This window comes from Natrix helvetica (assembly GCF_964273705.1).
Source record: "Natrix helvetica genome assembly, chromosome: Z".
Taxonomy (NCBI): domain Eukaryota; kingdom Metazoa; phylum Chordata; class Lepidosauria; order Squamata; family Natricidae; genus Natrix; species Natrix helvetica.
The window spans coordinates 71,744,106-71,767,059 of record NC_138554.1 but is presented as its reverse complement, the minus strand read 5'-3'; the positions used below and the strand labels follow the sequence as shown (position 1 = coordinate 71,767,059).

At 44.1% G+C, this 22,954-nt stretch overlaps 1 protein-coding gene across 5 annotated transcripts in view; it reads left to right on the top strand.

Annotated features, from left to right (window-relative positions):
- SUGCT (succinyl-CoA:glutarate-CoA transferase) overlaps window positions 1-22,954 on the top strand; it is a 337,147-nt gene that overhangs the window by 27,993 nt on the left and 286,200 nt on the right. For all 5 annotated transcript variants that reach the window (XM_081932604.1, XM_081932608.1, XM_081932606.1 and 2 more), the window contains exon 7: window positions 15,226-15,317. In XM_081932604.1, the coding sequence (XP_081788730.1) occupies window positions 15,226-15,317 (92 nt within the window). The remainder of the gene's footprint in view (window positions 1-15,225; window positions 15,318-22,954) is intronic.

Here is a 22,954-nt window from a genome sequence, read left to right as displayed (position 1 = left end):
TCTTGATCAAATAAAGCTGTTTGAAAAATATACTAGGGAGGTGAGAGAGTGCTTTAACGAAATAAAGCGAAGTAGGAGGAGCTCCCCCACTCCCAAAATGTCTGAGGACGCCATCTTGTCTTCAAAACAACAGCCTAAGACACACCCCACAGAGTTCATTGGTCAATTAGAACAAAGAGACATGTACACGTCACCGAGGTCACGTGGTCCCTTTGAGCCCATTGAACTTCCGCATACGTATAGAAAGGTGAGGCAGCCAAAAAGTGAAGCTGCACTGCCATCTGCTGGCGGAGAAAAATTATTACAGCAAAAGATGAAGCAGTTGGACCAGATTTTTAGAGATCTGTCTATGAGTTTTACAGAAGCCCAAACTTTGCCCCCAAAGGATAAGTCTTCAACACCCCCTGGCGGTGCTGAATCCTCCCTAGATGGAAAAGGGCAAAGCCAAAGGCGAATTCGAGGAAGCCAATTTGATGTTGCCACGCAAAGGCCAATGATGCAAACCCAGCATCCCCTGGTTCAACAACCAGATTTGCAACCAGAGCAACAAATTGTTCCTCAGCAGGTATTCACAGTCACCCCCTTGACTGGTGAGTCCAAATTAAAGGAGTCAGGAGAGAATTATAAAGCCTGGGTCAGTGAAATTGCGCTCTTGCTTCGAAGAGAAGGCACATATTCCATGGTTTTTAATCCTCCCCGTCAACCCTGGACACCTGCGATAAGAGACCTCGAAAACAGAGCAATCACGACTTTACTCATGTCAATGGAAAATGAGATCCAAGGTATCTTTCCACCTGATGCAACTGCCCAAGAAATATGGGCTATTTTGGAAGATTGCTACAGGCCCATTTCAATTGAATCCTCATGTTTGCTCATGTCTGAGTTCCATGGTTCGAAGTTGAAACCTGGTGAACGAATTGGTGGACATTTGACCAAACTGAAAAGAATGAGAAGTGAATTGAGACAAAATGGCCATGTAATCGATGATATCCAAATGATTAGCATCATCATTAACTCATTGAATTATGAATGGAAAGATGCTGTTGCAAAGATTAACTACGTGCCTATTGCTCAACGCACAGTTAACCACGTTTGCAGACTTTTAGTGGAAGACGAAGCTATCAGGTTAGCTACACCACATCTGCAACGGCCTCCAGCATCAAAGGCTCCAGCCAGACGTCCCTTCCGAGGAAGAGGCTACGCTCCAAGGATGCCAAAATGCTACACCTGCAACCGTGTGGGACATGACACCCGGGATTGTTCCCAACGAGTTCCAGCTCCCGCCACGTACCAGCCCAGAGGAACAGATTCCAGAGGCAGAGGTAGAGGCGGAAGACAAGGTCGTCGTGGTCCAAGGCGTGATTCACAAGCTCCACTTGTGACACTGGCCATAACCAACGTTCCACAACCTGATCCAAACTTCGACAGACGTCTTTTGTGGACTTTAGATAGTGGAGCAGCTGTGCACGTTACCCACAGAAGGGAACTTTTCACAGAGATGGGCGAACCAGAGCCCGAGTATCGAGAACTGTATTCCTTCACCAACCACACTTGCAAGGTCATGGGAAAAGGAACTGTTTACATTGAAGAACTCGATACACACATCCCTGATGTTTATTACATACCTTCAGCAACCAGTAATTTGCTTAGTCAAAGTCACTTGTCTAGAGATTTAAAGTTCCAGGTTCACCACCTCGAAAAAGCAAGTTACTTAGTTAAAGATGGAGATATTGTTGCTGAAACCATGCTGATTGGTGGTGTTTATTACTTAAAGCCAAAGCCTAAAGGGCAAGCACAGGCAAGTATGCAAACTCCAAAAAGGCACAACGTGAACCCAGAGAGAGTTGTCCCAGAGAGAGAAAACTTTACTGTGCCGAAGGCTCCTAAAGCCAACAAACAGAGAAAACAGAAACAGATTGCTCAGAGCAAGCCTGAGGATCCTCATGAAACTGTTAATGTTGAGAATTCACTAACTGGTAAACCTTTGCATTCCAGGTGTATTCATAAGTGGCACCGAAGATTGGGGCATGCCAGTTTCCGTGTTCTTAGAAAGATGCCGGAGTTCGCAAAAGGTTTGGATCTAAAGGGGTGTAAGGTGTTTTTGGATTGTGCGGTTTGCAAAAAGGCTAAATCCAAGGCGGCTGCAATTCCCAAACACGCTACATGCCTGTCAACACGCATTTTTGATTTGGTACACACTGACATAGTGGGTCCTTTCCCACCAACACTTGGTGGCAGAAAGTATTTTTTAACAATTGTAGATAATCATTCTAGATATGGATTTGTATATCCTATGAGAGAGAAATCTGAGACCTTTCAGATCTTTAAAGACTTTGCAGCGTTTGTTTCTACACAATACCAAGTTCGCATCGCCAGAATCCAGAGTGACCGTGGTGCAGAATTCATGTCTCAGCGTTTCCAGGACTGGATGCGTAAGAATGGAATTCTTCATCAGACATCTGCTCCATATACACCGGCTCATAACGGAGTCGTAGAAAGAAGACAAGGGGTTCTACAAACCATGATGCGTTGTCTTCTAGAAGATGCCAATCTCAGTAACGCATACTGGGGTGAAGCAATCAAATATGCAAATTACATTGTCAACCGTACTTGGAGCAGTGTAATCAATCAAACTCCTTTCTACATGCTGTATGGCTACAAGCCTGATCTCAAGAACCTCCACATTTTTGGTTCATATGCTATGGTGAACACTCCCTTAAGTCAAAGAAGAAAGGGAGGTACAGTAGCAAAGAGACTGAGATTTATGGTTATTGATGATAATTCAAAATGGTACAAATTCATTGATACTAAACATGTGATTGTCATTTCACAATCTGCTAATTTTGAGGAAGACATTGGCTGGTCCAGGATTCATTCCAATGATCCTGAAGTTTATTTTCCTAGAGATGGTGTTCCAGATGCCACGCAGCCTGATGACAATTCGCAGGCAGATGTTCCTTCTACCAGCTCTTCACAACCTGATGTTCCATCTTCGCAAGCCGCGGATGCTGATGCTAGCGACGAACGTGAGGACGAGGATGATGATGATGAAGAAGAAGAAGACTGGACTGATGTTCCTAGACGCTCCAAGAGGGCCACAAAAGGAATCCCTCCACAACGTTATTCATGGCAACTGACAAAAACACCAGTACCTTTGATTTGCAACGTTACTCTTCCTCCTGAGACATTCACACAAATCAAACAGCTTCCTGATTCAGAACAAGACAAATGGTATGATGCAATGCAGGATGAAATGGACAGTTTAAAGAAACTTAATGTATTCACACCTGCAAAACCTCCAGCAAATAAGAAAGTCATTGGCACCCGATGGGTCTACAGAATCAAGAAGAAACCAAATGGTGAGTCTTTATACAAAGCCAGACTGGTAGCTCAGGGTTTCGCTCAACGTTATCCTGAGGACTACACAAACACTTACTCACCAACAGTCAGAACTGAAAGTGTAAAAATTGCTTTAACCACTGCAACTATTCTTGGTTTAGAAGTTTTTCAATTTGATGTGGACACAGCTTATCTACATGCAGACCTAGATGAAGAGATCTATGTGAGAAGCCCTCCAGGATTCCGAAAGCAAGAAGGGGATACCTGGTTCCTGAACAAAAGTCTTTATGGTCTGAAACAGTCAGGTTTAATGTGGTATTTATGTCTTACTGACAAACTAAATTCAATGGGCTTTATTAAGTCCGAAACTGATGAATGCGTGTTCACAAAAAGATCTAACAATGCATATGAGATAATTCTTGTTTATGTTGATGATATTGTTTATATTGGTCCAAATAAGAAAATGAGTGAGATTTTTGCCAAAAGTTTGCAGAGATACTTCACACTAAAATCTTTAGGACACATTAGCACTTATTTAGGTGTTCAAATTGAAAAGACACAGAAGGGGTTTAGTCTTTCACAAGAGGAGAAAATTGACCACATTCTACATCATTGCAACATGAAAGATGCTAGCACAACAAAGACACCCATGCAAACAGATTTTCACAACTTAACACATGAACCAAGTCCTGAGTTCGAGGATCAAACACTTTATCGTTCAGTCATTGGTTCACTATTATACATTAGTAGTTGGACCAGACCTGACATCGCACTTAGTGTTAATCTTTTATCACGACACGTAGGTAAGGCAACACAATTTCATTGGTCATGCATTAAGAAGTTGTTGAAATACCTAAAACACACTAAACACATGAAGTTATTGCTAGAACCAACACACACTGATCAACCAAAGTTGATTTGTTTTTCTGATTCCGACTGGGCGAGCGACAAGAAGTCACGCAAAAGCACTTCTGGTTACATGATGTTCCTAAATGGTTGTCCTGTTTACTGGCAAGTGAGAAAACAGAGTTTTGTTTCATGTTCATCTACTGAAGCTGAATATGCTTGTGTTTCAGATGCTTGTAATTCTCTAACGTGGTTTGATGCTTTGATCACAGATATCTGGACACTTCCGATTCGACCAATCACCGTGATGGAAGATAATGTATCTGTTGTCTATATTTCTGAGTCACATTTTACAGGTTCTAGGTCCAGACACATTGACATTCGTTATCAAAACACAAAGCAATTAGTTAAGCAAGGTTTTGTTAAATTGCAATATGTTTCTACACATGATCAGATTGCAGACATGCTTAACAAACCACTCGCCGCAAATCAACACGAGTATCTGCGAAAGAAGATGTGCCTTAATTGATGATTTGATGATGTCAGCCCAGACTAGCAAAAGAAGGGGTGTCACGATGTTAAAAAGTTTGCTAGGCCTGAACTGCCTAAACTGACATTCAAGAGTTAAACTAAGAAAGCTTTATTGCGCAGGTCATAAAACAAAATGTTATCTGAAAGTGATTTATTGCGCACGCGTTACACATTCCAAAATTCCTCTCTTCTTTGTTCGGCAGCCAACTTTGGCAGACGTAGCTTTCATTATCAAAATGTAACCATTAGTTATTTTCTGTTTCATTTACTTTTATTATTTTCGTATTAAAGTTTGTTTATTAATTAGAATACTTAAAGACTTTTATTTTTCTCAATATCTCAAAAGATATGCGGAAGGGAATCAGCTACGGTCCATTGATCTCAGATTTCCCAGGGCATTTTTTTTCCCCCTGACAATATAAGTGATTCAAAAGTGCTTACTACCTCAGTTTGGCTTGTTATTTGATAGCATTCAAACTAAGCCATTATATGGGTGACTAACGGCCTCCATGTGATATTTAATACAATGCAATACAATAGCAGAGTTGGAAGGGACCTTGGAGGTCTTCTAGTCCAACCCTCTGCCTAGGCAGGAAACCCTATACCATTTCAGACAAATGGCTATCCAACACCTTCCTAAAGACTTCCAGTGTTGGGGCATTCACAACTTCTGGAGGCAAGCTGTTCCACTGATTAATTGTTCAAAGTGTCAGGAAGTTTCTCCTCAGTTCTAAGTTGCTTCTCTCCTTGATTAGTTTCCACCCATTGCTTCTTGTTCTACCCTCAGGTGCCTTGGAAAATAGTTTGACTCCCTCTTCTTTGTGGCAACCCCTGAGATATTGCACACTGCTATCATGTCTCCCTTAGTCCTTCTTTTCATTAAACTAGACAAACCCAGTTCTTGCAACCGTTCTTCCTAAGTTTTAGTCTCCAGTACCCTAATCATCTTTGTTGCTCTTCTCTGCACTCTTTCTAGAGTCTCTACATCTTTTCTACATCGTGGCAACCAAAACTGAATGCAGTATTCCAAGGGTGGCCTTACCAAGGCATTATAAAGTGGAATTAACACTTCATGTGATCTTGAGTCTATCCCTCTGCTTATATAGCCTAGAACTGTGTTGGTTTTTTTGGCAGCTGCTGCACACTGCTGGCTCAAATTTAAATGGTTGTCCACTAGAACTCCAAGATCCCTCTCACAGTTACTAATATTGTGCAAGGTACCACCTATACTGTATCTGTGCATTTCGTTTTTCTTGCCTAAATGAAGAAGCTTATTCTTTTCTCCATTGAATTTCATTTTATTTTCTGAAGTGTTGGCTATTCCTGCCAACTTGGTGTCAGATGCAAATTTGATGAGTTCCCCATTTATTCTCTCATCCAAATCATTGATGAAGATGTTGAAGAGTACTGGGCCCAAAACAGAGCCTTGGGGTATTCCACTGCATACTTCCCTCCATGTAGATGCAGTTCCATTGAGGACTACACGTTGCGTGCGGCTGGTCAGCCAGTTACGAATCCATCTGGTGGTGATGCTGTCCAACCCACATTCTTCTACTTTATCTAGTAGTAGGTTATGGTCTACCTTATCAAATGCCTTACTGAAGTCCAAGTAAACTATATCGACGGCATTCCTCTGGTCCACTAATTTTGTCACTTTGTTAAAGAATGCAGTAAGATTTACTTGGTGGTCCCGTGGGCATGACTGCATACGTGAGAACTCCAGTGGTTCCTGCTGCCTCCCTCCCAAGGTGCTACCCTCCCTCCGGTGGTGGCAGTCGGACGCTCTCCTGAAGGGCTGTTACTTCAAGGAGCCGGAGTGCCTGGTCATAACAACAGACGCCAGTCTCTTTGGTTGGGGCGCCCATCTTCAGAGCCAAGTGGCCTCGTCCACAACATAAATTGGCTGGAGCTCCGGGCTGCCAGATTAGCCTTACGCCACTTCCTCCGGCTGGTCAGGAACCAGGACGTGTTGATTCTGACCGACAATATCGCTACAAAGGCATACATCAATCATCAGGGCGGCACAAGATCCCTTGCCCTGATGTCAGAAATGGAGGCTCTGGGAAGGTGGGCGGAGAGGCACCTAGCATCCCTGCGAGTGGACCACAACTCGGGAGAGGACACCGTGCCGGCAGACTGGCTCAGCAGAACCACCATCCAGAACGCAGAGTGGCATCTCTACCCGGCGCTGTTCCGTCAGCTGTCACGGAGGTTCGGCCTCCCGAAAGTCGACCTCTTCGCATCCCCGACCAATGCCCAACTCCCCAGGTACTTCACAAGATTCCAGTGCCCGGGGCCAGAAGGCACAGATGCCCTTCGGTCTTGCTGGCCTCCGGGTCTGCTATATGCCTTCCCACCCCTTCCTCTAATCCCTCTGGTCATCAGGAAGATTCTGGCAGAGGGGGCAGAGGTGTTGCTGGTAGCTCCTCATTGGCCAAGGAGACCCTGGTTCGCCGACCTTGTCAGCCTGTCTGTGTCTCACCACTGGCGCATTCCTCAGGCGCAGATCTCCCTCAGCCAGGGGGCTGTTCAACATCCAGAGCCCCAGTGGCTGCAACTTGCCGTGTGGCACTTGAGGGGGACATCCTGAGACTCAGTGCCTTTTCTGAGAAGGTCATCCGTACCATCCAGGCATCCAGGCGCCCGTCTACGGTCAGAATCTACGAGGCAACCTGGTCGTCCATTTCTTGCTGGTGCCTTCAGCATCAAGTCATCCCTACATCTGCCACCATCCCTCAGATCCTGGACTTTTTGCAGGAGGGCTTTGACAAGGGCCTAGCGCCCAACACCTCAAGCGTCAAACAGCCGCCTTGGCTACTATTCTATCCACAGACTCTCTGCTGCCGCTCAGCAAACACCCGCAGGTGCATAGCTTCCTTAAAGGTGCCACCAACCTATCCCCTCCCACTGTCCACAGATATCCGACTTGGGACTTGTCAGTGGTGTTACGTTCCCTGTCCGGGGTCCCCTTCGAGCCTCTTCGAACGGTGGGGTTGCGCCACCTGACGCTAAAGATGGCCTTCCTTATTGCCATAACTTCGGCACATAGAATCTCCGAGTTGGCCACTCTCTCGGTCAGAGACAACCTTTGTATCATTCACTCCGACAGAGTGGTCCTTCGGCTGAACCCGGCCTTTGTGCCAAAAGTCAACAGCGTGTTCCACAGATCTCAAGAGGTCGTCCTTCCGGACTTTTGCCTGCGTCCCAGACATCCCAGGGAGCACAGGTAGCATAAGCTGGATGTGCGGCGTGCTCTGCGGATCTACATGAAACGAACAGCCCCCTTCTGCAAGACGGAGGCACTCTTTGTATCATTTCAACCCGCAACCATGGGTAGGAAGGTTACCTCTTCCATCGTCGGGCGCTGGATAAGGGCGTGTATCCAGCTGGCTTACGAGCAGCAAGGCAGACCGGCCCCTCCTCGCATCACAGCTCACTCAACAAGGAGCGCCGCAACATCGGCTGCATGGGCCACTCAAGCGCCCATTGAGGAGCTATGCCAGCCCCTACGTGGTCAAGGCCTTCTCCATTCATCAAAAATTACAGACTTGATGTTTTTGCCTCGGCTGAGGCTGCATTTGGGAGGAGAGTTCTACAAAGGGTTGTCTCGAGCCCCGTGGCCTTGCACAATTCTTCCCTCCCTGGGACTACGTAGCTTTGGCATGTCCCGTGCTTGGACACTCCAAGCAGCGCCTAGGAGAATGACCGTTGGCTTACCTGAATGGTCATTCTCTAGGCGCTGCGGGAGTGTCCAACCCCACCCTGAAGGTGGCCGCGGGGTCCTTTCCATCATTTGGGACATGGATCATCGCCATTGCCAGGTCTCCAGGACTTCTCTTTGTTTTTTAAAACTGAGCCTCTGAGGGGAACAGAGGCGGAGCTACAAGAAATTTGAACTCAGTCCTTGGGCAGCAAGCTGAAGTTAACCTGTGCTTGGACATTCCCGCAGCGCCTAGAGAACGACCATTCAGGTAAGCCAATTGTCATTAACATGCTATATAACTGAAAACCTGATATTGCATTAATATTGCACTATACCATAGAATTCAATATAGTTACTTCCCTGAGATAGAAGCTGTTTTTCTGCCTATTCGTCCTTGTTTTTATTATCCTGTACTATCTGCCAAAGGGTAATACCATATTTTTCGGAGTATAAGACGCCCCGGAGTATAAGACGCACACCAAGGTTTTTTTAAAAAGTAGGCAGGTAGATAGAGGGATAGACTCAGGTCAGCGCCAGCCACTGTCCCATTCCCTTTCTTCCTGAGGCAACATGAAGGGGACCACGGCTCGCGCTGACCTGAGTCTAGCGCTGTGGAGTCTCCTGCACAGCGTGGCTCTTCTCCACAGTGCAGCGGAAGGAGTTGCTGTCCCCGCCACCATGATCCTGGGATATTTTGCTTGCATGTGCAAGAAAGAGATGAAAGAGAAAAGGGGAGAAAGAGAGATAGATAGAGAGAAATGAAAGAGCTGGAAGGAGAGAGGAAAAAGAGAGGGAAACAAATTAGAGAGAGAAGGGGGAGAGGGAGAGAGAAATGAAAGAGAGCTGGAAGGAGAGAATGGGAGAGAGGAAAAAGAGAGGGGAACAAATTAGAGAGAGAAGGGAGAGAGGGAGAGAGAAATGAAAGGGAGCTGAAGGGGGAGAATGAGAGAGAAAAGAGAGGGAAACAAATCAACGCTAAAAGCCACCCCTGTCCTCCCTCCCTTCCTCTCACAACCTTCCCCCCCGAAAGCTTTTTCCCAAATAATACCAGTAGCCATTTCATCTCCACCAAAGTAGATACATACACACACGCCTGCGCGCCACACACACACACACACACACACACACACACACACACACCAAACAAAAAAATAAAAACCGGAAGCTGGCTCATCCTGTAAAAAGGGAAATCAATGAAGAGATGAAGGTACATCTCTGCGCTCCCCCTTTATTGTCACTGTATCGCAAGCGAGAAGGGAAGGAAAAGGGAAGAGTTGAGTCACAAGAAGAACGAGCGCCCTCTACTATGAGGCAGGAGAACTGTGTGCCTCACCTACCTCTGGATTTTTTAGGCTTTTAACCCTCGCTTAATTCTGCTCGAGCGATCATAAAACGCCTAAAAACGCTTAGATGAGGCATGCAGTTCTCCTGCTTCATAGTAGAAGGCGCTTTTTAAGAGGCTTTTTAAAACAGTTACACAGTCATTCTCGGTGAGGCAGCAGCTAGCTAACCTCACCTAAGCACTTGCCTTTCCCCTTTTACATTTTTTTTCTTTTCATAATGAGAGTGGTGAGGCTGTGCCTCCCCTGCCTCCCCTGACTGCACGTCACTGTTAGGTAGGTTGGTAGGTAGATTGGTAGGTAGATAAAGGGATGGAGAGAGAAATAGAGATAGAGAGAGAAATACAGCAGGTAGGTAGGTAGGGAGAGAATGTGTAGGTAGGTAGGTAGGTAGAGGGATAGAAAGAAATAGACAGAGATAAATACAGTAGATAGGTAGGGAGAGAGAGAGTGGGTAGGTTGGTAGGTAGAGGGATAGAGAGAGAGAAATAGAGAAAAATACAGTAGATAGGGAGGAAGAGAGAGAATAGGTAGGTAGGTAGGTAGGTAGGTAGGTAGAGGGAAATAGAGAAATAGAGAGAGAGAAATACAGTATAGATAGGGAGAGAGAGAGAGTAGGTAGGTAGGTAGATGCTTCCAGGTGTATTTATCCATGTGCTGGAGAAAGAAATTGCTGACAATCCGTAGCACCTTTGTTTCTGCTGGCACAGCACTTGGTGAATGTAATTCTCACCAATCAGTTAAAGAGCTTTCCAAAAGGAAAAACAAAGTGTTTAAACCTCCCCAAAATTTTAAATTTTAAAAAAGGCATGAATAGCCTTGGGGGGGGGGGGGGGCTTGCAGAGTGCTCCGGGAGGGAGGCAAAAATAAGCGAAAAATTGTCAGTTTTTGCAAAAAACGGGCTTGTTTTTTGTCAAAAAATTGCATACATAGTCTGATGGAGACTTATAGAGGCTTGCTGGGGAGGCCAAAAAACAGCCCATTTTTTGCTCATTTCTGCCCTCCCCAGCTTCCAGGAGCTCTCTGAAAGTCTCCATAAGGGTGTGCATGGCCATATTGGTGAAGGGGGCAGGGCGTCGGGAGGCAAAAAATGCTGTATTCGATGTATAAGACACACCCAGATTTTCAGCCTCTTTTTTGAGGAAAAAAGGTGTGTCTTATACTCCAAAAAATACAGTAGCTCAAAAAAAGGGGGAGCAGGATGAGATGATCTTTAAGAATGTTTTGAACTTACTTAAGGCAGAAGGAGCTATAAAGCTCTTCCAAGAGGGGAGAAGGCAACTAATGATCCTCTGGACAATGACGTTAACCCTCTGGAGCCATTATGCAATTGGCAAACCATACACAGGTGCAGTAAGTTAAAATACTTTCTATGATGCAGCAGTAGATCACCAGCAGTTTTTCATTCCATCTTTGTTTCCTGAGAAATCTCAGCTAATATAATCTCTATTGGGCCCTTTTGACCAGTGCGGCAATGTGAATGCCCCAGATCAGGTCCTCTTTTATGATAACACATATAAACTTAAAACTAGCCACTTGCTCCACTCAGTTATGTGCTCCTCTTTCCACTTTGTATAGTTGTCCTTTTTATCTTTTGTCTAATTGCACATCTTGCTTTTTATATTATCTATATCCGTGATAGTGAACCTATGGCACGCATGCCACAGATGGCATGTAGAGCCATATTTGCCATCACGGCAGCCCTTAGCTCCGGTGTGCATTGGCCACCTGATTTTCAACCTTCCGGAGGGTTGGAAGAGGCCATTTCTGCCCTCCCCATGCTTCAGGAAACCTCAGGAGCCTGGGGATGGCAAAAAACCCTCCCCCATGCATGCGGGGGGGGGAGTTGTGCGTGCATGCACAAGTGGGGTGAGTACTGCGTGCATGCATATGCGAATGGGTACGTGCAGGCATGCGATATCACATACATGTACAATTTTGACACAGCTTTAGAAAAAGGTTAGCAATCACTGATCTATATCTTTAGTACCAATTTGGTTTAGAAAATTAGTTTTTCTATAGTCTTTCCAAAGGCTTACCTAATAATAAACTCGAACTAGGTTTAAGCATCTTCATAGCTCCCTCTAGTGGTCAAATATATCTATTTCATTTAATTATTTATTTATTGTTTTTCTTGCCAGAGTTTATAAAAATCAGGGCATTTCAACCATCTACAACAAACGGATTCAGAGCCACACATTATAGAGAAAATGAAATCAAATCGCTACTTTCTGTCCTTATACTACTCCATCAAAATTAAGAAGAAAAAATATTCCACACTTCTAGTAATCTTTTTCCTTTTCCCTTGACAATAAAGAAATCTCAAAAATGGCACAGACTTCAAAAAAGAGTAGCAGGCTATGATGAAAGAAGGACTTAATCTCTTAGCCAGTAAAGATAATAGTCTCATAAATTGATCTAAGAAATAAAAGGCACAACTTATTGTATGTTGGAGAAATAAATTCCAAAGCGGCTATTTTTCCAATGATGTAGCGATTGCAGCCCTGCCCCCGAAGCTGTTGGCTCATCAGCTGCTTCAAAGCATAGCTCCTGAAGCTACTTGTAGACTATTGTTGTATGGAGGATCTTGTGCAGGGGTGGGTTTCAAACTTTTTTACTACCTATTTTGTCGGCGTGACCTATTTTGAGGGTATTGCTTAGTGGTCATGTGACCAAGTAGGTGTGGCCAACTTGTAAAATGTGGGGAAACTCACTTAACAACACTCTTGCTTAGCAACCAAAATTTTGCGCTCAATTGTAGTCATAAGTTCTCTTTTTCTTTCCTTTCTTTCTTCTTTCTTCTTTCTTTCTTCTTTCTCTTTCTTTCTTGTGTCTCTCTCTCCCACTTTCTTTCTCTTTCCTTCCTTCTCTTTCTCTCTTTCTCTTTGTCACTATCTTTTTTCTCTCTCCCTCCCTCCCTACCTTTTTCTTTCTTTCTCTCTTTCTCTTTCTCTTTTTTCTCTCCCTTCCTTCCTTCCTTCCTTCCTTCCTTCCTTCCTTCCTTCCTTCCTTCCTTCTTCTCTTTCTCTCTCTTTCTCTTTCTCTTTTTTCTCTCCCTTCCTTCCTTCCTTCCTTCCTCTCTTTCTCTCTCTTTCTCTTTCTTTCTCTTTTTCTCTCTCTCCCTTTCTTCCTTCCTTCCTCTCTCGTTCTGCTCGACGGCTGCTCCTTTGCATCCCGTTGCCAGCTGCTGTTGGTTTTCTCCTGCCAATCCTTCCTGGTTGGGAAAGAGGTCACATGGCGGCGGCGTGCATGCTGCTCATGCTAGGGCCCGCTGAGATGTGGCTAGAGTGATGGGGCTGCCCTGGAGAAAGGATCGCCAGGAGAAAGCCAGCTGCAGCTGACAACACGACACAAAGGAGTAGCCACCCAGCAGCTGCTGCATCCCATTGCAGGCACCCAGGGCAGTCTAGATGCCACATCTCCCTGCTGACTACAGTCCCGCGCAAGCTCCCTGCCACCCCACCAACCTTGGGATGCTCCCGGCTCCGCTGGATGGCTGCTCCTTCGTGTCCCGTTGAAGACTGCAGTTGATTTTATCCTGGCGATCCTTCCAGGCCGGGAGAGAGGTCACATGGTGGCGGTGCATGGCCTACTGACCATCCCAGGGCCCGCCGAAATGCGGCCAAAGCAATTGGGTTGCCCCGGAGGAAACATCGTCAGGAGAAATCCAACTGCAACCGGCAATGAAATCCGAAAAGAAATTGCAAACGGTGTTCATGAGCCCAGCCAGCCAACCTCGCAGGTTTTCAAGCTCATCTGGAGAAGTGTTTTTTAAAAAGAAAACCCCCCAAAAGGTTGCATGATACAGAGAGATGGGCAGTTGGTCTTTTTTTGGGGGGGGAGATCCCCAGAACCAGGTTGCCCAGCACCCCGTCGCTCCAGATCTTGTGGCTTTTTGAGGTTTTTTTTTGAAAAAAGCTCTCCAGAAGAATTTTAAAAGTTCCGAGGTTGCTTCTGGAGGCGGCAGGCAGATGGGCAGCATTACCCCCCTCCCCGGGCACCTGCAGCCTTGGAGCCAGCAGCAACATGCATAGTAAAGGCAATTAAGAACTTCTCACACATGTGAGAAGATTTTCTTTACTGTGCAAAGGCTTGCTCTGAGGCTGCAGGTGCCCATGGAGGGGGGGGATGCTGCCCATCTGCCCCTCCCTAAGCAACCTCACAGGTTTTCAAGCTGCCAGTAAAGTAAGCTGCCACATCTCATAGTCCGACTCAACCCATCCCCTGCCTCATCTGCCACCCCCAAATTGTATCCCACTGTGAGTGTCTCTCAGTTGTTGTGTGCAGGGAAAATGCTTGCACAGAAAAGAAAAACTTTCCAAGAATGCAAGAAGCTGTTACTTGCCGCACACTCACTTGAAATATTTCTTTACTGTGCAAGATTTCTCTCTGCACACAACGGCTGAGAGACGCTCGCCGTGGGACACAATTTGGGCTCACCCCCCACCCCAAGGCCCTCCTATCTGCTTGCCCAACGCTAGCTCAACAGTCCCCTCCAATCCCCCAGCTGGATACAGCCACTCCCCGGCAACTGGAAAGCGAGGTCGTCCACCACCTGTTTGCCCAGTGCTCACTCAGAGATCTCCTAGCTCCTACCCACCCAGCCCCCCAACATCCCCCCCCACCTGGATGCAGCCACTCACCAATTCTTTCTTCTGGTTTCAAACTGATCCCTGGTTGGTTGGTTGGTTGGTTAAAGTGCGGGTTTGAATTAGGATATTTGTGAAACATTCACTTCCAAATGGGTTGGAAAGTAAGACAACTATCAAGCATGGGAAATTAGATGTCTATGCAGATTAAATGAATATAAAATCAATGTAAAGGTTTACTGCAAGCTTAAGCTCTCTACAAAAATCTGAACTACTAACAATCAAAGCAAATTGGGGGTAGATAAGAGTGAACAGAATTCAAGGTGGGTTATTTAGTTCTCTTGTGGGTGGCACTTATGATGATGTGTTTGAACCCTCCCTCCATCACTGGAGGCTTTTAAAAGGGAGAATTTTTCGGCACCCAGCTGGCAAAGAAAGCTCTCAGCCAAGACTGGTGCTGTTGCCACACCTGCCACCTGGGCGGGCAAAGAAAGTGGGTGGGTGGGGCAAGCATGGTGCGGATGGGCGAGCTGAGAAAGAGAGCGAGCAATGACCGGGCGGCCAGGTGGAGCAAGTAGGGACAGGCCAGGGGACCATACCAGTATGGGGGGGCGTGACCAGGCTGCTGCTACCAGTCCACAAACGTATGGCTGATTTCTGCTACCGGTACGCCTGGACCGGTGTGTACCAGGAGCAACCCACCTCTGATCTTGTGGGATAATTGTAGGACTCTCCCTAGCCCAGAAGAGTCATATAAATCATCTGCAGTTCTGAATATTTGTAATTGAGATGGCATATTGCTTCTATTTAAGTTGCAGCAGAGTTTGCTGCTAATATGTTTACATTTTCTCATTTCCCTTCCCCCCTTATTTTTAAGGCTATGGTCAGACTGGTCCAAAATTTCAACAAGCAGGTTATGACTCAGTTGCAGCTGCTGTTTCCGGACTCTTGCATATCACAGGGCCTCAGGTATGTTTCTATAAGTAAAATAAAATCCTATTAAAATTGAAAACTCCACTGCTACCTATCATAAGGCATGTAGTAATGAGCAGAATTAATGAAGCTAGGAAATAAAAATCAGCAGAAGGAACATACAGTAAATATATAAGTACAAATGACCTCAGATTGTTTCAATTACATGAGAAGTTGTAATTATTGAATTGCTTTCAGATTATCAGCAATCTGTAAGATTTTGATACTAAGAAAAAATGCTTTCTTAGCCATAAAATTATTGCCAATTTGTTCCTATAATCATTTTATTCCTGAATTTTCTCCATATACAGATGTATATACAAATATACAAGCTATATTTGTTAGCCAGTTTGAAATTAATTTATGACAGCATACAGTAAATTCACTACTGATTTCTAACAGAAGAAAAATAAAATTATCAATGAATAAGAACATGAGACAGTAAAAACTATACACTTCTAAATACAGGTATAGTCCTTTAGATACAGTCCTAATGCAGTATGCCCATTAGGTTTGTAAGTCAAAACTATCGTAACATGAATTGGACTCATTTTTGTGACATTTTTTAAATGTGACATTTGTACATTTTTTTTAAATATAGATTAGTGCTTAATAAACAGTGTATTGTCTAGGTCAATTTAATTATACATAATATCAATAATAGTAACAATATTTACTTGTATATAGTGGTATTCTTCTAACTTCTAATTTCTACCTTTATTGTCTAACCATTGGTAAAACAAATCCCATGTTAAAAATATTCTGCATCTTCTTTATCCTTTATCTTTAATGTTAACTTGGGAGTTGGCAACCTGTGGCTCTGGAGCCACCTGTGGCACTTTGGACCCTCTGCTCCAGCTCCCTGTCCCATCATTGACTAACCCCGCCCCTCCCTCACCTCGCCTGAAAAGGTAAGGGCGATGGCGGGGATGGAGAAGTGGCCAGGGTTGATTCTCCGGTGCCTCACTTTTGTGGAGCTTGTTCTAGCCATTGTTTGTGCTGGGCGTGCCTCGGTGTCTTGGGGAGACATGCAGCCCCCTCTCCATCCAGAGACACTGGCCTGGCCCAGCCAGGACCGACATCGGCCTCACTAACACAAGGGCTGGTGGGGTAGGAATGGAATTCAGGAGTAGGGATGGGCCAGCGGAAAGGGGGATGGGCCAGCAGTGCCCAGCTACGGCTTTAAAAGATTTAGGGCAGCGGGAAAAGGGAGCTGGCCTTGCTGAACCTTGCACGCCCACCCAGGGGTCAGGCTCGGACAACACCTTCCCCAAAGACACTCGTTCGTCAGCCAATCTCCTTCCCTTTCTCTATGTCTGTCTATGTGTGTATGTGTGTATCTCTCGCACACACTCTCTGTCCCTGAGTCTCTTCTGTCTCTTGGCTACTTTTATTTCTTTCATGTGATTATCTTCTTTAAGTGTTGCACATCTAGCTATTACATAAATTCCCAAATATTTCATTTTCTTAACTACCTGAACGTTTATTTTCTTTGTCAGTTCATTTTTCTGCTTATCTGTAAGGTTTTTAGCTAGTATTTTCATTTTTTCTTTGTTTATTCTCAACCCAGCTACTTCTCCATATTTCTCAATTTTCCCCATTAATTTAGGTCCGGATTCCAAACGTTCTTCTAAAATAAATACCAGGTCATCTTCAAACCCTTGTAATTTATATTTTTCTCTTTTTATTTCCAGGCTTTTTATGTCTGGGCCCTGTCTTATACTCCTGTTTAATACTTCCAATGTTAATATAAATCAGTGCTTCTCAATTATTTTCTGTCATGCCCCCCCTAGGAAGAAGAAAACATTTCGCGCCCCCCCCCCCCGCGCGACTGTAAATAGTATAATTTGTCTATAAAATTGTTATAAGTACACCTCTGCATAACATAGCACACCGGTCTTTCCTCGTCTCCCACCGTAGTCACATGCTTTCTTTCCTCTTTCCCTCTTACTTGTCTATCCTTCCTTCCACCCTCCCTTCCTCCTTCCCTTCCTTCCTGCCTCCCTTCCAGTTCCCTCCTTCCTCTTTCCCCCTGCCTGCCTGCCTTCTTTCCTCTTTCCCTATCCTCCTATCCTTCCTTTCTCCCTCCCTCCTTCCTTGCCTCCCTTCCAGTTCCATTCTTCCCTTCTTCCTTCTGCCTCCTTCCTGCCTGCTTGCCTTCTTTCCTCTTTCCCTCTTGCTTGTCTATCCTTCCTTCCTTCCACCCTCCCTTCCTCCTTCCCTTCCTTCCTGCCTCCCTTCCAGTTCCCTCCTTCCTCTTTCCCCCTGCCTGCCTGCCTTCTTTCCTCTTTCCCTATCCTCCTATCCTTCCTTTCTCCCTCCCTCCTTCCCTGACTCCCTTCCAGTTCCATTCTTCCCTCCTTCCTTCTGCTTGCCTTCTTTCCTCTTTCCCTCTTGCTTGTCTATCCTTACTCCCTCCTCCCTTTCTTCCCTCCCTCCCTGCCAGCAGCTCCTCCAGCATCCCAGCTGGAAGCAGCAGCACACCAGGGGCGAAGGGGTGGCGGTGGCAAGATCGGGCGACCGCCGCCCCTTTGTCCCTTCCCCAACAGCGACTGTTGCGCTTCCGCTTCCAGACGGAATCCTGGCGGTGGAGCTGCTGGCGGGGAGGCAAGCTACCTGCATAAAGACGCTGCCGAGGGCATGGCAGAATATATCCCGGCTTGAAGTGGCAGCGCTGGGGACTGCTCAGAGACTCATCAGAGCCGCGGGCTGGAGCTGTGCAAAAAGTCTGCTTGGGCTGGGGGGGGGGGGAGGGAGGGAAGCCTGGGACAGCCATGCTTCCCTCCCTCCCACCCCCGCCCGAGCAGGCTTCTTGCACAGCTCCAGCCTGCGGCTCCAATGAAAATCCACAGTCCGAAGTGCTGCCACTTCCAGGCGGGATATATTATGCCTCGCCCACGCCGCCGCCGTTGCACCCAGATGGAAAGGGAGCCTTCGCGCCCCCCTTTACGGAGCCTCGCGCCCCCCCAGGGGGGCGCGCCCCACTATTTGAGAACCGCTGATATAAATAGTAATGGGGACAGCATCCTTGTCTTCTGCCTTTTTTTATGTTAAAATTAACTGTCGAATCTCCATTCACTATTACTTTTGCCATTTGTTTGGAATATATAGTCTTAATCGTATTCATACATTTCTCACCACACACCATACAATCTAGCTGTTGAACGTGAACCATGAATTGCAACTTGTGAAATGCTTTCTGCGTGTCTTAAGAACATCAACGCCATTTGTTTGTCAGAGTATATTTCATAATATTCCCATCCCATATAAATGCATGCTATGTAAATCATGGCCTTCTAATATCAAAATCCTTTTATTTTTTAGCTCTATCCAATCTAATCCATGTAAGTGCCTTTGCCTGGTAATATGTCTCCCAATCTGGTAGTATGTCTCCCAATTTTCCCCAGCCCAATGTATTTCATTATTACTTTATTTAAGTCTTTGAAAAAGTCTTTCCCTAAATTTATTGGTACTACTTGGAAAAGGAACAATATTCTTGGTAGAATGTTCATTTTAATGGATGCTATCCTTCCAATAAGGGATAATTGTATTTTTTTTTCTATGTTTCCAAATCCTTTTTTATCTGTTGCATTAATTTATTATAATTGTCTTCTTTGATTGAAGAACATCTAGCCGATAAGCAAATTCTCAGGTATTTTACTTTTTTAGTCACTTGTATGCCCATTGTTTCTTCCAATTCTCTTTCCTGTTTTTAGTAAACTTTTTCGTTATTGCCTTTGTTTTAGTTTTATTGACTTTAAGTCCTGCTACATTCCCATATTTTTCTATTTGTTGCACCAAGTCAGGTCCTGCCTCTAACGGTTGTTCCAAGATAAATACTAAGTTGTCCACAAATGCCTGGACTTTGTATTCTTCTTTTCTTATTTTCAGGCCCTTTATTTCCTGGTTGCCTGATTTTTAACAATACTTCCAATGTCAAGATGAATAATAAAGGTGATAATGGACAACCTTGCCTCACCCCCTCTGTAATATTACATTTTTCAGTTGTATCACCTTTTATTATTACTTTGGCTGTTTGGGTTGTGTATATTTTTTCCACCATCTTCACGAATGTTTCCCCAAAATTCATAATATCCAATTGTACAATAATAAACCTCCAATTTAAATTATCGCAAGCCTTTTGGGTATTCAAAAAAATTAATGCAGCTTGCTTTCCTGGGTGGCCTTCATAATATTGTGTTTATAATAGTTCTCATATTATACTTTATTTGTCTTCTTGGTAGAAATCCATTTTGATCTGGGTGAATATACTCATTTAAGACCTTTTTGACTCTCTGAAATTATAGTTGTGAATATTTTGTAGTCTGTGTTCAACAATGAGAAGAGTCTAATTTTTGATATCTTGTGGGTCTGTATCTTCTTTTGGGATAAATGTGATAAGTACTTCTGTCCATGAATTTGGTATTTTCACTTCTGCAAGTGCCTCGTTAAATACTTCTAGCATTAACACATCTAATGGTTCCTGTACCACTTTATATAACTCCACAGGGAGTTCCTCTGGTCCTAGCGTTTTGTTATTCTCTTGCTTCCTTCTTGCCTCCACTGGTTTTATCATAGTTATTGGTTCATTTAATCTCTCCCGTTTTACTTCTGCAATTTTAATTAAATTCATCTTATCCAAATATTGGTTAACTTTGTCTTCTGTGTTCTTGGCAGTATAGATTTTGAAAAAAATGTTGTATTTACTTTTTTTCTTCTCTGGTTTTGCCATTTTGCCATTTTGTGCCATTTTATCTTCTATAGTCAAATTCAATTTACATTTTACTAAGTTCCTTTTTTCTTTTATCTTGTTATTTTGGGGTTTGCACTGTAAATCTAATTGTAATTTTTTGAGTTCTTCCTTGCAACACATTTTGGTTTTGTTTCCTTTTTTATTTCTTTTTATTGTATAAGCTATGGTGAGCCCTCGTATATATGCTTTTATTGTATCCCACTGATTTTGGAGTGAAGTACCTTGTTTTGTATTTATCTTAAAAATAATTTCATTTCCGTTTCAATCATTTCTGTATATTCTTTATCCGTCAGTATTTCTTGGTTCATTGTCCATCTCCTTTTTTTCTTCTCACCCTTCCATATTATTTTTATAGGGTTAAGATCTGCCCAAGTGTTGCTCATTATTTCTATTTCTTTGGTCTCTTTAATGTCCTGGGGTCATCCATGCCATATCAATCATAGACAATGAATTATGTTTGAATAGAATGTGTATTGGTTCTTTTCCTTGTTTATCTCTCTCCAGGTGTCTTATAGACTCAATTCTTACGTTATTTCAGAAAATGAGTTTGGCAGAGTTCTTTTCTTTGTCTTATTCTTCATGTTGCTTTTATAGCCTTTTAAAATTTCCATGAAATCTCCAATTAAGCATATGTTTTCACATTCCAATTAAACTATTTTATTGTGTACTTTTCTATAGAACTCATTTGGTTGTTGTTTGGTGCATATATTGTGATAAGAAGTATTTGTTTTTGTTCCATTTTAATCTCAATCATTAAGATTCTTCCCTCCTCATATATATTTCTTTTGATTTTAGTCTTGATGTATATTGCTATTCTTCTTTTTTGTTGTCTTAATGATGAATAAATTTTCCCTCACTTTAGTTTTTCTAATAAATTTGCTATACTCTTTCTTAATATCTATTTTCTGCAAAAGTACGATATCCATATCCAATCTTTGTAATTTGGTAATATTTGGGTTCTTTGGAGAGTTTAGTCTGTTTATGTTTTTGCAGGCCATCTTAATTTGCTCCTCCATCTTTTTTCCTTGTGTTCCTTCTCTCTCTCTGTATTTTCCCTCTGGTACCTTCTCTTTCTATTTGTTCTTTTTCCTGTTTCCTGTTTCCTGTTTCCTTTTTATTCCACTTTGTTCTCCGTTTGATATTGCTCTTGAGTCCTACTTTCAGCTGCTTCTCTGCTCTCTTTCTCTTCTTCAATTGTAAAGTGGTGTTTGAAGAACTCTTGTGCTTTCTCGATAGAATCTATTTTAATTTTTTTCTTCTGCCAGGAAATCAGGATGCCTTCTGGTACTAGGCAACAGAACATCACCTTGTATCTAATTAATTGCAAAGTTAAAAACTGGTACTGTCGCCTTTGGTTCCTCACTTTCCTCGGTATTTGTTTCAGTGTTTGTATTTACTTTCCTTTATATGTTATTGTTTCCTCCCTCATTTTCTTGTATACTTCATCTCTTATTGCCCTTTGGTGAATCTCACAAGGACTTCTTTTGGTAAACTCTGTCTGCCTGCATAATTTGTATGCACTGTATATACTGTGTCTATATTTCTCTGCATATCTCGTTTATCCCTCTGTAATACCTCTGCTAGTACTTCTCCCATGGTCTTGCCCAGATCGTCCCCTTTATCTTCTACAATGTTTTAGAATCTTAAGAAGAAGGACGCTTTTTCCATCTCCAGAAGAACAATTGATTCCTCTGGATCAGCGATGGCGAACCTTTTTTGGCTTGCATGCCATAAGTGGGGGGAGTGCAGGGGGGATCGTGTACAGGCGTGCTGCACCAATAATACAATGCGCGACCCCCCCAGTGTGCATGCGCGCACTACAGACGCGACCCCCCCATTTTTGCATGCTTTTTTTGCCCTCCCCAGGCTCCAGAGGCTTTATAGGAGCATGGGGAGGGGGAAAACTGCCTCCCCCGCCCCCCGGAAGCCCTCCGGAGGCTTCAGGGACCTTCAAGAGGCTTCCCTGAAGCCTTTGGAGTGCTCAAAACGACCCTCCGAGCAAACCGGAAGCCACTTCCGGTTTGCTTGGTGGGTCGTTTTAAGCGCTTCAAAGGCTTCAGGGACCTTCAAGAGGCTTCCCTGAAGCCTTTGCAGCGCTCAAAACGATCCTCTGAGCAAGCCGGAAGTTGTTTTAAGTGCTCCAAAGGCTTCAGGGACCTTCAAGAGGCTTCCCTGAACCCTTTGGAGCGCTCAAAACGACTCTACGAGCAAACAGGAAGTGTGTTCCTGAACTTCCGGTTTGCCCGTAGGGCTGGTTTTTTGCACTCTGGAGGCTTCAGGGAAGCTCATGAAGCCTCTGGAGAGCCTCGGGGGGGGGGAAGGCTCTTTTCGCCCTCCCCAGGCTCCTATAAAGCAGTTGGTTCGCCTTTACAATTAATTATATTTCTTATCCTATTGTGTTCATATATTTATGAATGTACCTTTTGTCTCCTCCTTCTAGTTCTATTATCCTCCAAGGTCCTTCAGTAGGATTTCTCTTTTTCACGTTGTCTTCTTAAGTCACTTCTATAACTCAATTCAATAACACCTCAGTCCTGCATCATTTGTTTATGCACACTATTTGTTTATATCTGTCCATCCGATATCCTCCAGATGGCGCTCTTGTTCTTCTTGTTCTTTTTACCCAACACAGAATTTCTTTATTATTAAAGGTTCCACCTTCAAAAGTTCTCAAAGTGTTTCAGATCCATCAATTATAAAAGTTATAGCTGACGAATTTTTAGTCCTCAGTCCTGTTGTATTCCACTTCTAGTCTGTCTGTCTGTATGTGTGTGTGTATGTATGTATGTGCGCACACACACACACACACACACATGCAGGTATTGGCGTATTCAGGTCTTTTCCCGTGTAAGGTTGAAAGTATCATGGCGACTAAGAGAGT